The sequence below is a fragment of the Oryctolagus cuniculus genome, chromosome 10, assembly GCF_051225735.1.
Source record: "Oryctolagus cuniculus isolate XC-2025 breed Fujian yellow rabbit chromosome 10, ASM5122573v1, whole genome shotgun sequence".
Lineage (NCBI taxonomy): Eukaryota > Metazoa > Chordata > Mammalia > Lagomorpha > Leporidae > Oryctolagus > Oryctolagus cuniculus.
The window spans coordinates 85,456,651-85,470,581 of NC_142876.1; the positions used below are offsets into that span (position 1 = coordinate 85,456,651).

The window sequence follows — 13,931 nt, forward strand, 5'->3', positions numbered from 1 at the left end:
TGATCTAAAAGACAAAAAATGTGAATAAATCATTGGCATACTAATGTTGATGTGTATAATTATGTAGTTACTGAATACTATTGATTATAAACTGTGCTTTTTAAACTTTGATTTCTTTCTCAATGTCTTTCCCTCTTTCTATAACTCTGCCTTTGAGATAAATAAAATAATAAAATAAATCATTTTTGAAGAGGGAGAGAACAAAAGGAGAGAGGTTTTCACCCAGTGGTTTACTCCCGAAGTGGCTGCAAGGGCTGTGGCCGGACCAGGTCAAAGCCAGGAGCATGGAACTGCATTCAGCTCTTCCACGTGGGTGATAGCGACCCAAGCACTGGAATCATCTCCTGCTGCCTTCCCAGGCGTATTAGCAAGGGAGCTGGACCTGCAGCTGAGCAGCCAGGACTGGTGCTCATATGGGATGTCAGTGAGTTGTGCCACAATTCTGGCCTCTAAAGCTGCCTTCTTAAGCTTTAAAAATAAGTTAGTTCTTTAGAGCATTGCACTTTTTCCTAATTTTAAAAGGCAAACATTTTCCTTAGTGCTTTAACTTGTTAAGCTTTTTCTACTGCAAATGTAAAATACATGTATTTATTTTGAAGAATGCAAAAACGTGTTTCTGTACCACTCAGAATCATATAGCACACTATAGTGGGACAGGTACCAAACTTGGGAGAAATATGGCTGAAAATGGCCAGAAGAGTAGCCCCAAAGGGATGCCCGTAGCCCCCCAGGGTTCTGTGTTACCAGTGACAAGGGTTTGTCCCCACCCCTCCTGACTCTGAGAGGCAAGTCTGCCACTCAGTTAAAGAGGCGCCACGTGCAGTTCACTGTCCTCCCTTTTCAGTATTGCCCTGGTTCCCTCTTGAAGAGTCCCTGTATTCAGGGATGGTGACCTGAACTTTTTAGCCCTGTAAGGATGCCAGCAGCAATGAATTTTCTATTTTCTGCGAGGCTCACTCTAAATCAGATTCCAGCATTATGCTGGTGCATATATGTAAAGAGCCGGGCAATTGAGATTCAAATGTAATGAGCATGAAGTTTGCCTATTGAGCACGGCTGCCTTTGTTTTGCCCTGGTAGGTTCTTGGCCCCCAGAACAGTGCAGCTTTCCTTTTTGCTTCTGAAATCACCAGATCTAGCTACACAGGAAAAGATACCTTTTCTAACCAACCCAGAAATGAAACACAATCTGTTCTGGTTTCCTAGATTCATTTTTTTTTTAAATGATCTGAGCGATTTGGTTGTGAAGTCTTGGGAAAAAACACCAAAGTATTCTTTTTGAAACATGCAAATGTGTCTCTCCCATCACCTAGGAAACTATTATGGGACACCCAAACCTCCCAGCCAGCCAGTCAGTGGGAAAGTGATCACGACGGATGCCTTGCACAGCCTTCAGTCTGGCTCCAAGCAGTCCACCCCGAAGCGCACCAAGTCCTACAATGATATGCAAAATGCTGGCATAGTCCATGCGGAAAATGAGGAGGAGGATGATGTTCCTGAAATGAACAGCAGCTTCACAGGTAAAGGCCAGGCTGTGTCCTCATTAAAGGGGTGCGGGGAGAGGGGTGGCAGGAGGGGTTTGCAAAGACTTAAAAGAAGGATGCTGTTCTTAAGAGGAATTCAGTGAGGTTGCCAGAATTCTAGCTCTCACCACACGGTGCTCAGGGAAGAGGTGGTCCTTTCCTGGCCTACTTTTTGTACTTGTTCATAGAATTTCGTCGATGCCAACTAAATATCTTTAAGAGGCTGGGAGTTTAATGTGTGAACAGTGTCAGAATCATCGTGGTTTCGTTCTCTCAAACATGATATGGTATACAAGAAAAAAAGTGTGGATTTTGGCCTTGGAACATCTCTGTCATTATGACTGATTGCTGTGAAGCAGTATCTGAGAATTCGTTCCACAGGTTAATGTTCACTGATACTGTCAGGAAGGCCAGGAACATCTCCATGTCTGATCCCTTTATAGAGATATAGTGGGAATGTATCATGTGTTCAGTTAACTCATGCAGATTTTTGTCTATGCTTTAAAAAGGAAATATTAATATTGTGAAATACTAATCTTGTGAGGTTATATGTCACATAGGTATTCTGTATTGTATGGCCTATTGTGTTGATTGTGTTATGTATTTCCATCTACACTTGAGGCTGTCTGCCCCTAAGCTTAGGTGCGCTGTAATTTATGAAGGGATTTTCAAGAACAGAACCATGTGACTCTGTGTGCCAGACAGTCTGGATGTTGGTTGTATGACTCCAGGAGCACCAGGAGGCTAGGATCTGTGTTCCCAGATTAGTGCAGTGACCCTGAGCCATTCAGGAATATTTTTTTCACCATATGCATGTTTGACTTTTGGTAATAGCTCAAATGCAACATCTGCATGAGACATGAGTAACTTCAGTCTTCAATATTGTGACTAAGGAGAGTGTCTTCTTTTTTCCGTTTTTCCTGTATAATATTCATGTATTGTCTTTAATGTTTTATTGTCATGGATGAGTTATTTTCAACATAGGAGAACTTCTCATATCACCATACTTTGACTTGAGAAAAGCTGACCCTGGGAAGGGGCTCAGTATTTCCTCTATGTGTCACCCAGTCTGATAGAATATTCTGGAAAACAATTGTTTCTTGTTGAATGCTATCTATAGGCTTTGTAGATCTTTCTAAAGTCTTGCCATTCATTAAGATGGCAATAAAAAATTTTTGGAATGACTTCGTCATAGCAGCAGCATAGCCCAACATTTTGTGTTTGTTTTTGATATATTTCAGTTGTTTTGTTGGCACATAATAACTGTACACACTAATAGATTACAGGTGACATTTCAGTACATGCATACAAATTGTAATGTTCGAATTAGACTAATAGACATACTCATTACCTCAAACATGTAACTTTTTTTTTTTTTTTGCTTTGAGAACATTCAAAATCTTCCTTACCATTTTCAAATATACAGTTCATTATTGTCAGCCATAGTTACAGTACTGCACTGTTCAGGATTCCAAATCATTTCTCCTGTGTATCTGTACCACTGTACTATGCACTAGCCATCTGCCTTCTCTCTCTTCATTCCTCCCTCTCTCCTATATGCCCTTCCCAGACTCTGAGCCACTGTTCTACTTCTACCTTTATGAGATCACCTTTTCATTTCCATGTACATATAAGTGAGAACATGTGGTGTTTGTCTTTGTGACTTATGTTATTTGCATCAATGTGAGTAGAACTGGAGGGCACTCTGTTAAGTACAGTGGACCAACCCTTTTTCAAGAAGTATTGGGTAAAGAAGGAAGGGGATTGTTTGCTATCCTGGTTTGGCTCTTGACAGTTTTCTTTTTATGAATGTGTTGTTTGACTTCATTCATCTGTAGAATCAGTAGCTAGGATTAGATCATTTCTAAGTTTCCCCTTTTAGCTCTGAGATTTAAATGCATGAAAATTTCCATTTTCTCAATAAGAATGAGTTAGGCTGACATATAGTTGCAGTATCTGGAAGAAAGTTGTCATCTTTTTTTTTTTTTAATTTTCTCTTTGAATAATTTTATTTAATATGTTGCTTTTTCAAGGACATAGGGCGGGTTTTTTTTTTTTGCTATTTTTTGAGATAAAATATATTTAATTTACTTTATATAAAGTCCAATGCTAGTGGCTCTGCTAAATAAAGAATTCAACAAATAATTTGTCATCTTTTATATATACTTTTTTTTGAAATTAGCTAATTCCAGAAATATGGTTCAGCCAGTTACGGTAGTTCTCACTGAAAGAAGAAAAGAGAATATGAAAAAGTGTTACCTTTCCTTTAAAAATATATGATATTTTAATGTCTTAATATTTCAACAATAAGAATAGCAAATCCTGACATAATAGACCAAGACACAGAACCCTTGGGAGATAAAACTTTACTTGTACTTCATGAGTGTAGAGTTGCATTGATAGCCCAAACACATAGTTAAGTAACTGTTAAGTATACAAAGAACACCTTTTGTGAAAGTGTTGTGTTCGTTATGGACAGCATGGAAACTGTGCAATAAACTAGTACAGCTGAGTCGCCTATTAATCACCTCCAAGAGACATCAAAATGTTGTTTGTGTTTCTCCCTCCTCCAAAGACCACTGTTGAACACTAGAGTGTTGGCAAGCACTTCCTTTTTATTGATGAACAATGGAAAAAACATTGCTTTGGCATGTCAAGAAATAATATTTACTGTGGGATCTATTTCTCAAGGGTTGACCACATAATGACAGATACTTTTCCAAGGTTTTTATTCACAAACCAGGTAGTTCAAATAGTTTTTCCAGTATAATAAAGCTAGTGAGTATCAGAGCTGCTTTTCCAACTTAGAAAGCCAGTCTCTAGAACCTAGGTGCACATTCGCTGTTATTTGTGTTGTAAATCAATTCATCAGCTCCATGGTGCTCCAAAGATTTTGAATGGTTGTTCATTGAGAGATATACATAAATGTAAAACAGTGTATAATTTTATTGTTTCTTATAGGTTTATTTATTTATTGGAAAGAGTTACAGAGAAAGAGGGAGAGAAAGAGATATTTCATGTGCTGTTTTTTGTTTTTGTTTTTGTTTTTGTTTTTGACAGAGTTAGAGAGAGAGAGATAGATACAGAGAGAAAGGTCTTCCTTCCTTTGGTTCATTCCCCAAATGGCCACCACAGCTGGTGCTGCGCCGATCGGAAGCCAGGAACCAGTGCTTCCTCCTGGTCTCCTATGCGGGTACAGGGCCCAAGCACTTGGGCCATCCTCCACTGCCTTCCCGGGCCACAGCAGAGAGCTGGACTGGAAGAGGAGCAACTGGGACTGGAACCTGGCACCCATAAGGGATGCCGGCTCCTCAATGCGGAGTATTAACCAAGTGAGCCAAGGCGCCGGCCCCATCTGCTGGTTTATTCCCCAAATGGCCACAATGGCTGAGGATGGGCCAGGCCAAAGCCAGGAGCCAGGAACTTCTTCTAGGTGTCTTACATGGATGCAGCGGCCCAAGCACTTGGGCTGTCTTCCACTGTCTTCCCAGGTGCATTAGCAGGAAGTTGGATCGGAAGTGGAGCAGCCAGGATTTGGACTTGAACTGGCACCCATATGGGATGTCAGCATTGCAAGCTATGATTTTACGTACTACAACACAATACCAGCCCCCAAGAATGTATCTTTTTTTTTTTTTTAAGATTGATTTTATTTATTTGAAAGCAGCATTACAAAGAGAGGTAGAGACAGAGAGGTCTTCCATCCACTGGTTCACTCCCCAAATGGCTACGGTAGCTGGAGCTGAGCCAATCCAAAGCCAAGAGCCTGGAGCTTCTGGGTCTTCTGCATGGGTGCAGGGGCCCAAGTACTTGGGCCTTCTTCTACTGCTTTCCCAGGCACATTATCAGGGAGCTGGATTGGAAGTAGAGCAGCCGGGACTCGAACCAGTGCCCATATGGGATGTTGGCTGGGACTTTAACTTGCTGCACCACAGCGCTGGCCCCAAGAATGTATCATTTTAAAACATGTATTTATTTGAGAAGTAGAGCGAAAGAGAAAGAGAGAACACTTCCGTTGCTTGTTTACTCTAAATGCAAGTTGATCCTAGGCTGAAGACAGGAACCAGGAATCTAATTCAGGTCTCCCTTTCTGGATGGCAGAAAGCCATATTTACACCAGCCATCACCTGAGGCCTCCCAGGGTCTTTATTAGCAGATAGCTGGAGTCAGGAGCTAGAGTGTAGTTTCAAACCCAGGCAATCCAATGTGGGACCTGGCTGTCTTAAGCACTAGGCTGAATACTTGCCTCAAACATTTATATATATAAATTTTTTTTTGATAGGCAGAGCTAGACAGTGAGAGAGACAGAAAGGTCTTCTTTCCATTGGTTCACCCCCCAAATGGCTGCTACGGCTGGCATGCTGCACCAATCCGATGCCAGGAACCAGGAGCTTCTTCTGGGTCTCCCATGCAGGTGCAGGGCCCAAGCACTTGTGCCATCCTCCACTGCACTCCCGGGCCACAGCAGAGAGCTGGACTGGAAGGAGCAGCTGGGACAGAATCTGGTGCCCCAACCAGGACTAGAACCTGGTGTGCCGGTGCTGCAGGCGGAGGATTAGCCTAGTGAGCCACGGCACCGGCCTCAAGCATTTATATTTTTAAAAGAAGCTTTAGAGGGGCCGGCGCCGTGGCTCACTAGGCTAATCCTCCGCCCAGCGGCACCGGCACACCGGGTTCTAGTCCCGGTTGGGGCGCCGGATTCTGTCCCGGTTGCCCCTCTTCCAGGCCAGCTCTCTGCTGTGGCCAGGGAGTGCAGTGGAGGATGGCCCAGGTGCTTGGGCCCTGCACCCCATGGGAGACCAGGAAAAGCACCTGGCTCCTGGCTCCTGCCAGTGCTCCGACCGCAGCGCGCCGGCCGTGGCGGCCATTGGAGGGTGAACCAACGGCAAAGGAAGACCTTTCTCTCTGTCTCTCTCTCTCTCTCACTGTCCACTCTGCCTGTCAAAAAAAAAAAAAAAAAAGCTTTAGAGAAGTTTTTCTTATGTGACTTTATGTACTTGGAGTCACTTCCAAAAGTTCTTGAGTGTATGTGTGTTTGTGTGTGTGTGTGCATGTGCTGGTGTGTAAGTGTGTATAAATGCTTGAAAGCTTCTGATTGACATAAATAAAAATGCCATTCATTTTCTGTTATGGTTTACAAACAGTTTTCACAAGTGTCCAGAAAACGTCCTGGAAATACGAGAGTTATTACCTTCTCAGGTATTACCTTCCCAGTTCTGTGGAAGAGAATTCTGAGGAAGAGTGTGTATTCACCACTGAACCATAGGAGAAGAGACTCCCTGTCTGCCCATTCACTCTCCTTGCAATATTCCAAAGTCCTCTTTGGATTCATTGGCAATCTTGAGTAAGAATGTGGCAGTAGAGCTCCTAAATGTTTGGTAGGTTAAATGAAAGATTTTTTTTTTTTAAATCACAGTGTACATCAAAGTCCAAGCCCTGATTGAGCCTGTGGATTCCTGAGTCTGCCCTATGTCTGCCCTTCCTGTACTTTCCATTTTACTCCAGAAGATGTGGTGGTATACGTTCTTTTTAACTGGAAATAAGACACAGAAAGCACACAAAATAAACATGAATATTGGATAGTCTAAAGTCCTTTTGTTGGAATTATATGTTTTTTTTTCTCTAGGAATTGTAACATTCTGTTATTCCTCTCCTGTGGCTGAGATTTGGAGACACTGGGAGTACTTTTTTTTTTTTTTAAAAAACATGAATTTTTTTTAACCCATTGTTCATCTGAGTCCCTCTGATTTCCTTTGTGGTGTGTTCCACTCATTTCCACTACTCTCTCTAGTTTTTATTAAAGGGTTTAATTAGCATTGAATTTATTCATGTCTCCTATTGTGTTGGCAGTTATCCGCCTCTTAAATATTATATTAAAATATCAGTGGATTTCGTTTTTTATTAACCTGTACTCTTGGATACAAGTTACAAAACTGACTCACATTAATTTAAGCATAGATAGGACTTTGGGGGAATCAAGCAGTTGTAGAAGAAGAGAAGCTTTGATTTCAGGCACAGAAATATTGGATAACTTTTCGCATCTTTAACCTCTGCTTTCCTCTGTGTGGACTTCATTCTTGCAAGTCTTGCCAAGATATATCAAGATGGCTTCCACACATACAGCATAAGAATCCATCAGATAAATAACCCCAGCATCAACAGATTGCCTCTTGCTGGAGTAAAATTTTCATGCCTGATACCCGTTGGTTTGCCTTAGATCGTATACCTATTGCTGAACCAACCACAAAGGCAAAAATGATGGAGTACTCCTGACTGGCCAAGAGTGTTACCTGGAGCCAGGAGTTAGTTCCCACCTGGACTACATGGACCTGGAATGTAAGGGGTGCTTTCTACAAGGATGCCTGAGTGCTTCTAGCAGAAGAAGTGGGGATGGTTACAGTGCTGGGAAAATTTCCACGCAGCATCCTTCACGGGTGGTTTCGGTGGAAGTGGTTGCCGAGTAGGCTTGACATGTCCTCCATCCAACTTTTGTGTGCTCCTCATCAGAGAAAGCTTTGCCAACCATGTGTTATTATCCTCCACTCTGCGTTTATGATGTCAGAAATGCCCGCAGGACGATTACTGTGGGAGATATAAAATCATTCTATCCCTTGATCAATGTGTTTTAAAGCCTGCTTGACATTTAATATCATCAGCCTCTATAAAAACTCACCCAAAATGTTAACAACCGTAATGCTGTTTGTGGCTACTTTGATGACATCACCCCTGATGTTTCTAGTTAATGAGAGGGAGAGGAGACTCGTGTACTTAGAGCCTTCCTTAAAGATCCATGTCAAATCAGTCCACCCACATGGCACTGTTATGAGGGTAACTGTCTTGATTTTCACAGGAATGTTCTCGACTTCTCCAAAAAAGGCTCCAGTGTGACTCACTGGTATAGCTGTCTCCATATTCTGAACTCTTTTTTACTTTCCAGCTTACTTTGTCAGTCTTTGATCTTTGCCAGTGTCTACCAAAAATATTTTCAATGAATGACTTACATAAAAATGGATGATAATGCCACCCTGTGTCTTCAGCATGGAATTCTTTATTGCCCCGAGAAGTCTCTTATGTGTCACGAACCCAAACCTACGGAATGAGAGTGCCCATCTGTTTGGTTGGATGACTTTCCAGTTTACAGACTCTTGACTTTGAGTGTTGCCTCGGTTTCACCTTTGCATCTTCAAGGTTGTGAACACTGCTTATCCAGGCACACTTTTCTCTGTGTTCCTTTTAAGTAAAATAGGTTTGTTGATTGTTTTGACGCAGTCTGTTGGAGGAACATCATTCTAAAAAGTCAGAAGTCACAGTGGGTGCCCAGCACTTAGGAAAAGAGCATTTTAAAATTCAGAATATGCAGGTAGTGCACTTCCCAGGTTTGAGACGTGATTGCTAAATATTTTCTTGTTTTCTCTCCCTTTGTTTCTCCCGACCTGGTTCAACAGCCGATTCTGGTGACCAAGACGAGCACACTCTCCAGGAAACAACATTACCACCTGTGAATAGTAGCATCATCTCTGCTCCCATCACGGACCCTTCTCAGAAGTTCCCTCAATACCTACCTCTTTCTGCAGAGGATAATTTAGGTCCTCTACCTGAAAACTGGGAGATGGCCTATACCGAAAATGGAGAAGTCTATTTTATAGAGTAAAGTATACCATTATTCCTACCTGACTTGCTCCTTCTCTTCCTTTTCCCTTCCTTCCTTCCTTCTCTCCAACAGTCAGGGATGTAAATTAAAAACCGGGGGATTGCTCACCCAATCATGGTCTTTCATAATGTTTAACAAGCTTTGCATGAAAAAAATGTAATTAGCCATATCATCCTAGTTATTGAGTCTGAAGACTTTGAGAAAGCGGGAGGTGAGTAACTTCCTTGTAAGGTTACACAACTATTTATGATACATATCAGTTGGACTAACACTGAAGGTTTTATTTAGCCATTAAAAATAATAAACACTTTTTAAAAAATAATTCACATACAGCCTTCTTACCATTGACTTTTAAGACTTCTTCATATGAATACTTCAAAAAGTTCATGGAAAATGAAAGTAAAAGATAAGCTTACTCGGTACAAAAAATAAATATAATTTATTAGAGTATGTGTTTTCCATGAGTTTTTTTGAACACTTTATTTATTGTTATAGGTATGATTCCTTTGTCATATTTGTGATTGGCAAGCGCTTTCTCCAAGTCTGGGTTGTCCATTTTATATATATATATATATGTGTGTGTGTGTGTGTAATATATGTAATTTATATATGTGTGTGTGTGTGTATGTATATATATATATATATATATAAATAATTTGTTTTTTGAGAGAGAGAGAGACCTCCCATCTGCTGGTTCACTGCTCAAATGCTCAGAACCGGGAACTCAGGTCTCCTATATAGGGGGCAGGAACCCAATTAGTTGAGCCTTCACCTCTGCCTCTCAGAGTGTACGTTGTCAGGAAGCTGTAATCAGGAGCCAGAGCTGGGAAGCGAACCCATGCGCTGTGATGTGGGATACAGACATCTAGCCTCTAGGTCACACACTCACCCTTCATTGTTCTAACAGTCTTTCCAAGACCAAATGTGTTGTGTTTTTTTTTTTTTTTTTTTTTTTTTTTTTTTTTTTTTTTTTTTTTTTTTTTTGACAGGCAGAGTGGATAGTGAGAGAGAGAGAGAGACAGAGAGAAAGGTCTTCCTTTGCCGTTGGTTCACCCTCCAATGGCCGCCGCAGCCGGCGCGCTGCGGCCGGCGCACCGCGCTGATCCGATGGCAGGAGCCAGGAGCCAGGTGCTTTTCCTGGTCTCCCATGGGGTGCAGGGCCCAAGCACCTGGGCCATCCTCCACTGCACTCCCTGGCCACAGCAGAGGGCTGGCCTGGAAGAGGGGCAACTGGGACAGAATCCGGCGCCCCTACCGGGACTAGAACCCGGTGTGCCGGCGCCGCTAGGCGGAGGATTAGCCTAGTGAGCCGCGGCGCCGGCCGCAAATGTTCTTGATCTTCATGAGGTCTAATTTGTCAGCTGTTTTCTTTTGTGGATTATGCTTTTGCTGTAGTAGCTATGGAATCTTTGCCTACCTCAAAGCCATTAAAGATTTTTATTATATTTCTTTTAGGAGTTTCGTAGCTTCACATTTTACATTTAGGTCCATGATCCCTTTTAAGTTAAATTTTTTTACATAATACAAGGTGTATGGATCAGTATTTGAGAATATATATATGGATGCTAAAGTCTTTCAAAATGATAAAACTTAAATCCTGTGTAAACATTTGATAATTAACTTTTTCTAAAAAGCTAAAAAATTTTGCAGTTGAAGTGATTCTGAAAGATGTATGATGAATATGATTTTTATAACCAATAAGAATTTTTTTAAATCAATTACTTTGATTCTATTGTTATGTCATTAAGATTCATCTTTTTGGCCGGCGCCGCAGCTCACTAGGCTAATCCTCCGCCTAGCGGCGCCGGCACACCGGGTTCTAGTCCCGGTCGGGGCGCCGGATTCTGTCCCGGTTGCCCCTCTTCCAGGCCAGCTCTCTGCTGTGGCCAAGGAGTGCAGTGGAGGATGGCCCAAGTGCTTGGGCCCTGCACCCCATGGGAGACCAGGAAAAGCACCTGGCTCCTGGCTCCTGCCATCGGATCAGCGCGGTGCGCCGGCCGCAGCGCGCTGGCTGCGGCAGCCATTGGAGGGTGAACCAACGGCAAAAGGAAGACCTTTCTCTCTGTCTCTCTCTCTCACTGTCCACTCTGCCTGTCAAAAAAAAAAAAAAAAAAAGATTCATCTTTTTATATACTACTAAAAATGAAAAAATAGTGGTCAAACTCTCAGGAGAATGAAAGCATAAATGAGTATTCATATGTACATATAGATTGAAACTGAACTACTGTTTGGGCCAGCGCTGTGGCACAGCTGGTTAAGCCACCACCAGCAGTGCTCCGATTCCAACCCAGCTCCCTGTTAATGCCCCTGAGAAACAGCAGAGGATGGCCCAGCTCTGGCCACTGTCACCATTTAGAGAGTGAGTAGATAGAAGATCCATTTGTCCCTCCTCTTACTGACTGTACCTCTGCCTTTCAAGTAAATAAAAATGCTTCTAAAAGAAACCAAACTACTCTTAAATGGCCAGTAAGAAAGGAGAGCATTGCAGAGGAATATAGGAAGGATCTCTCTTTGATAAAGTATATGCTTTCATACCCACATACCGCATATACGGTATGTGTGCATTTGTTTCTGTGGGTATGTAGACAGAATTTCCAGAATTTATGAACAATGTGCATTACGAAGAACTGCACGGATATCAACAACTTCCTTGCATCACAGTAAACATCTTTTAAGTCCATTTCTCCATGAACTCTGTGATGTATCCTTCTATATTTCTTTATGTAGAAAACATCTACAAGTATCTATAAACAGTTGGGTTTGAGTTAAGTAAAAGGAGTTTATTTTCTAATCACATTATACATTTCTGTAGGGTTTTAACTTTTTTTATCTTTAATATGTGTTTTGTAATTAGAGAAAACAATGAAGTTAAACTCAATTTTCCTAAACACATGAGAAAGAGGGAGAACACTTAGGTTCACAAAGCCTGTGTTTTAGTCCTATCTAGGAAGAAGTCTTAGACAACCGAATTAGAGCCCCTGAGTCGTCGACCAACCAGAGGGAGGAAATAATTCATGGTTTCTTCGTATTCCTGGAAAATGCTTATTAAAGAAAGGGATACAAGTTCTGCTCCTAATTCCAGTTTCCTGGTAGTCTGTACCCCAGGAGGCAGCAGGTGAAAGCTTAAGTAGTTGAGTCCCTGCTTCCCGCAAGGGAGGCCTGGATTCGGTACCTCCCTCTCAGCTGTAGTCTGGCCCATTCCCTACCATTATAGGCATTTGGGAAGTGAAGCAGTGCATGGGAGAGTTTCTCTCTGTGTCTATTTCTCTGCTCCCTGTGCCTCTCAAAAAACAAACAAACAAACAAAAAACAGAAGGACTGGAAGATGTCATCTTTTCCCGGGAATTAGGGAAGTATAGTGGTTAAGAACTCACCCCAAAACTCATGCTGTCCACCTCTTTCTAGTTGGTGACCTTGGGAACTTGTGGGGACCTCTTTGCATCTCAATTTTCCATGAGTGGAAAAGGAAGACATGAATGTCAAGAGTCGTACTTACCTTGTCAGTCTGTTCTGAGAATGACAGGAGACAGTGAGCATAAAGTACTTAAGTACTTAGACCAGTTCTAATCAGTGGCCGCTGTTGTCGTTATTACCATTTTTGTCACCATCTTCTGGTTATTACAGAGGAGTACAGACATTGTTAAAAAAAAAAAAAAAACAGGATGTCAGCTGTAAGATCAGGATTTTGTACTTAGCTTTTGCAATAAATTGCCTTTAAAATTATTTCCATTAGTGAGGAAGAACAGTGCTGAGAAAAGGAAAGTATAACAGAGGCATTCTTAGTAATAGAATACAATGTGAGACTCAAATTACTGGAAGAGAAGGCACTAGTAATTTTGCTTAAGAGTGGCTTAATATGTTTGAAAAAAGAAAGTTGGACATGTTCACAGTTAATAAGATGGTGGCCCCAAACTGGCAGCCTTCCATAAAAGCACAATGTTCTACCTACTTCTCATGATTTCCTTTAGCTTTTAGCTGATGTGAAGCTGTTGTTTCATTGAATTAATATTTAATAGAAAATTATATAAAAATGGAGTTTGACAATTGTGAGACTTTTGTCTATAGCTGTCAAAATCCACAGATATTGATTAGTTACATACTATTTATATCTTTAACTTAAATAACCTCGTTACTGAGTTGTATGTTTCATTCTCATAAACTGCCGCTTAGATGATTGTTTATTTAAGATTTATTTTATTTACTTGAAAAGTAGAGTTACAGAGAGATTAGGAGACAAAGAGTGACCTTCCATATACTGATTCACTCCCCAAATGACCATCATGGCCAGGGCTGGAACAGGCTGAAACCAGGAACCAGGACCTTCTTCCAGGCCTCCCACATGGCTGCAGGGGCCCAAACACTGGGACCATCTTCTGTTGCTTTCCTAAGCACATTAGCAGGGAGCTGGATCAGAAGTGGAACAGCTGAGACTTAAACTGGTTCCCATATGGGATGCTGGCATCACAGGTAGTGGCTTAACCCACTAGGGCACAGCACCAGCCCCAGATGATTTCACATTGAATAGCAAGTTAAATTTCATTACAATTGAGTCTGCTTTGTTTTATGCATGTGTATATATATTTGAGCATGTATTAGTTTTGTGGTTTGTGGGAAACCTAAGAGATTTTGGAAAGCAAAAAGCACATGTAAATATCAAGCATGAATTTAGAAACTCTGGATATTGTGTGGAAAATGAACATAAGACTCTGAAAGGAGAAGCAAATAAGGCAGACCGGCTAAGGAGCTTAGGATCAACGA

The 13,931-nt window shown here is 41.6% G+C and overlaps 1 protein-coding gene across 43 annotated transcripts in view; it reads left to right on the forward strand.

Annotated features, from left to right (window-relative positions):
• The window catches only part of MAGI1 (membrane associated guanylate kinase, WW and PDZ domain containing 1), a 688,074-nt gene that overhangs the window by 571,378 nt on the left and 102,765 nt on the right, over window positions 1–13,931 (forward strand). For all 43 annotated transcript variants that reach the window (XM_008260898.5, XM_070050628.2, XM_070050629.2 and 40 more), the window contains 2 exons: window positions 1,313–1,519; window positions 8,968–9,169. In XM_008260898.5, the coding sequence (XP_008259120.3) occupies window positions 1,313–1,519; window positions 8,968–9,169 (409 nt within the window). The remainder of the gene's footprint in view (window positions 1–1,312; window positions 1,520–8,967; window positions 9,170–13,931) is intronic.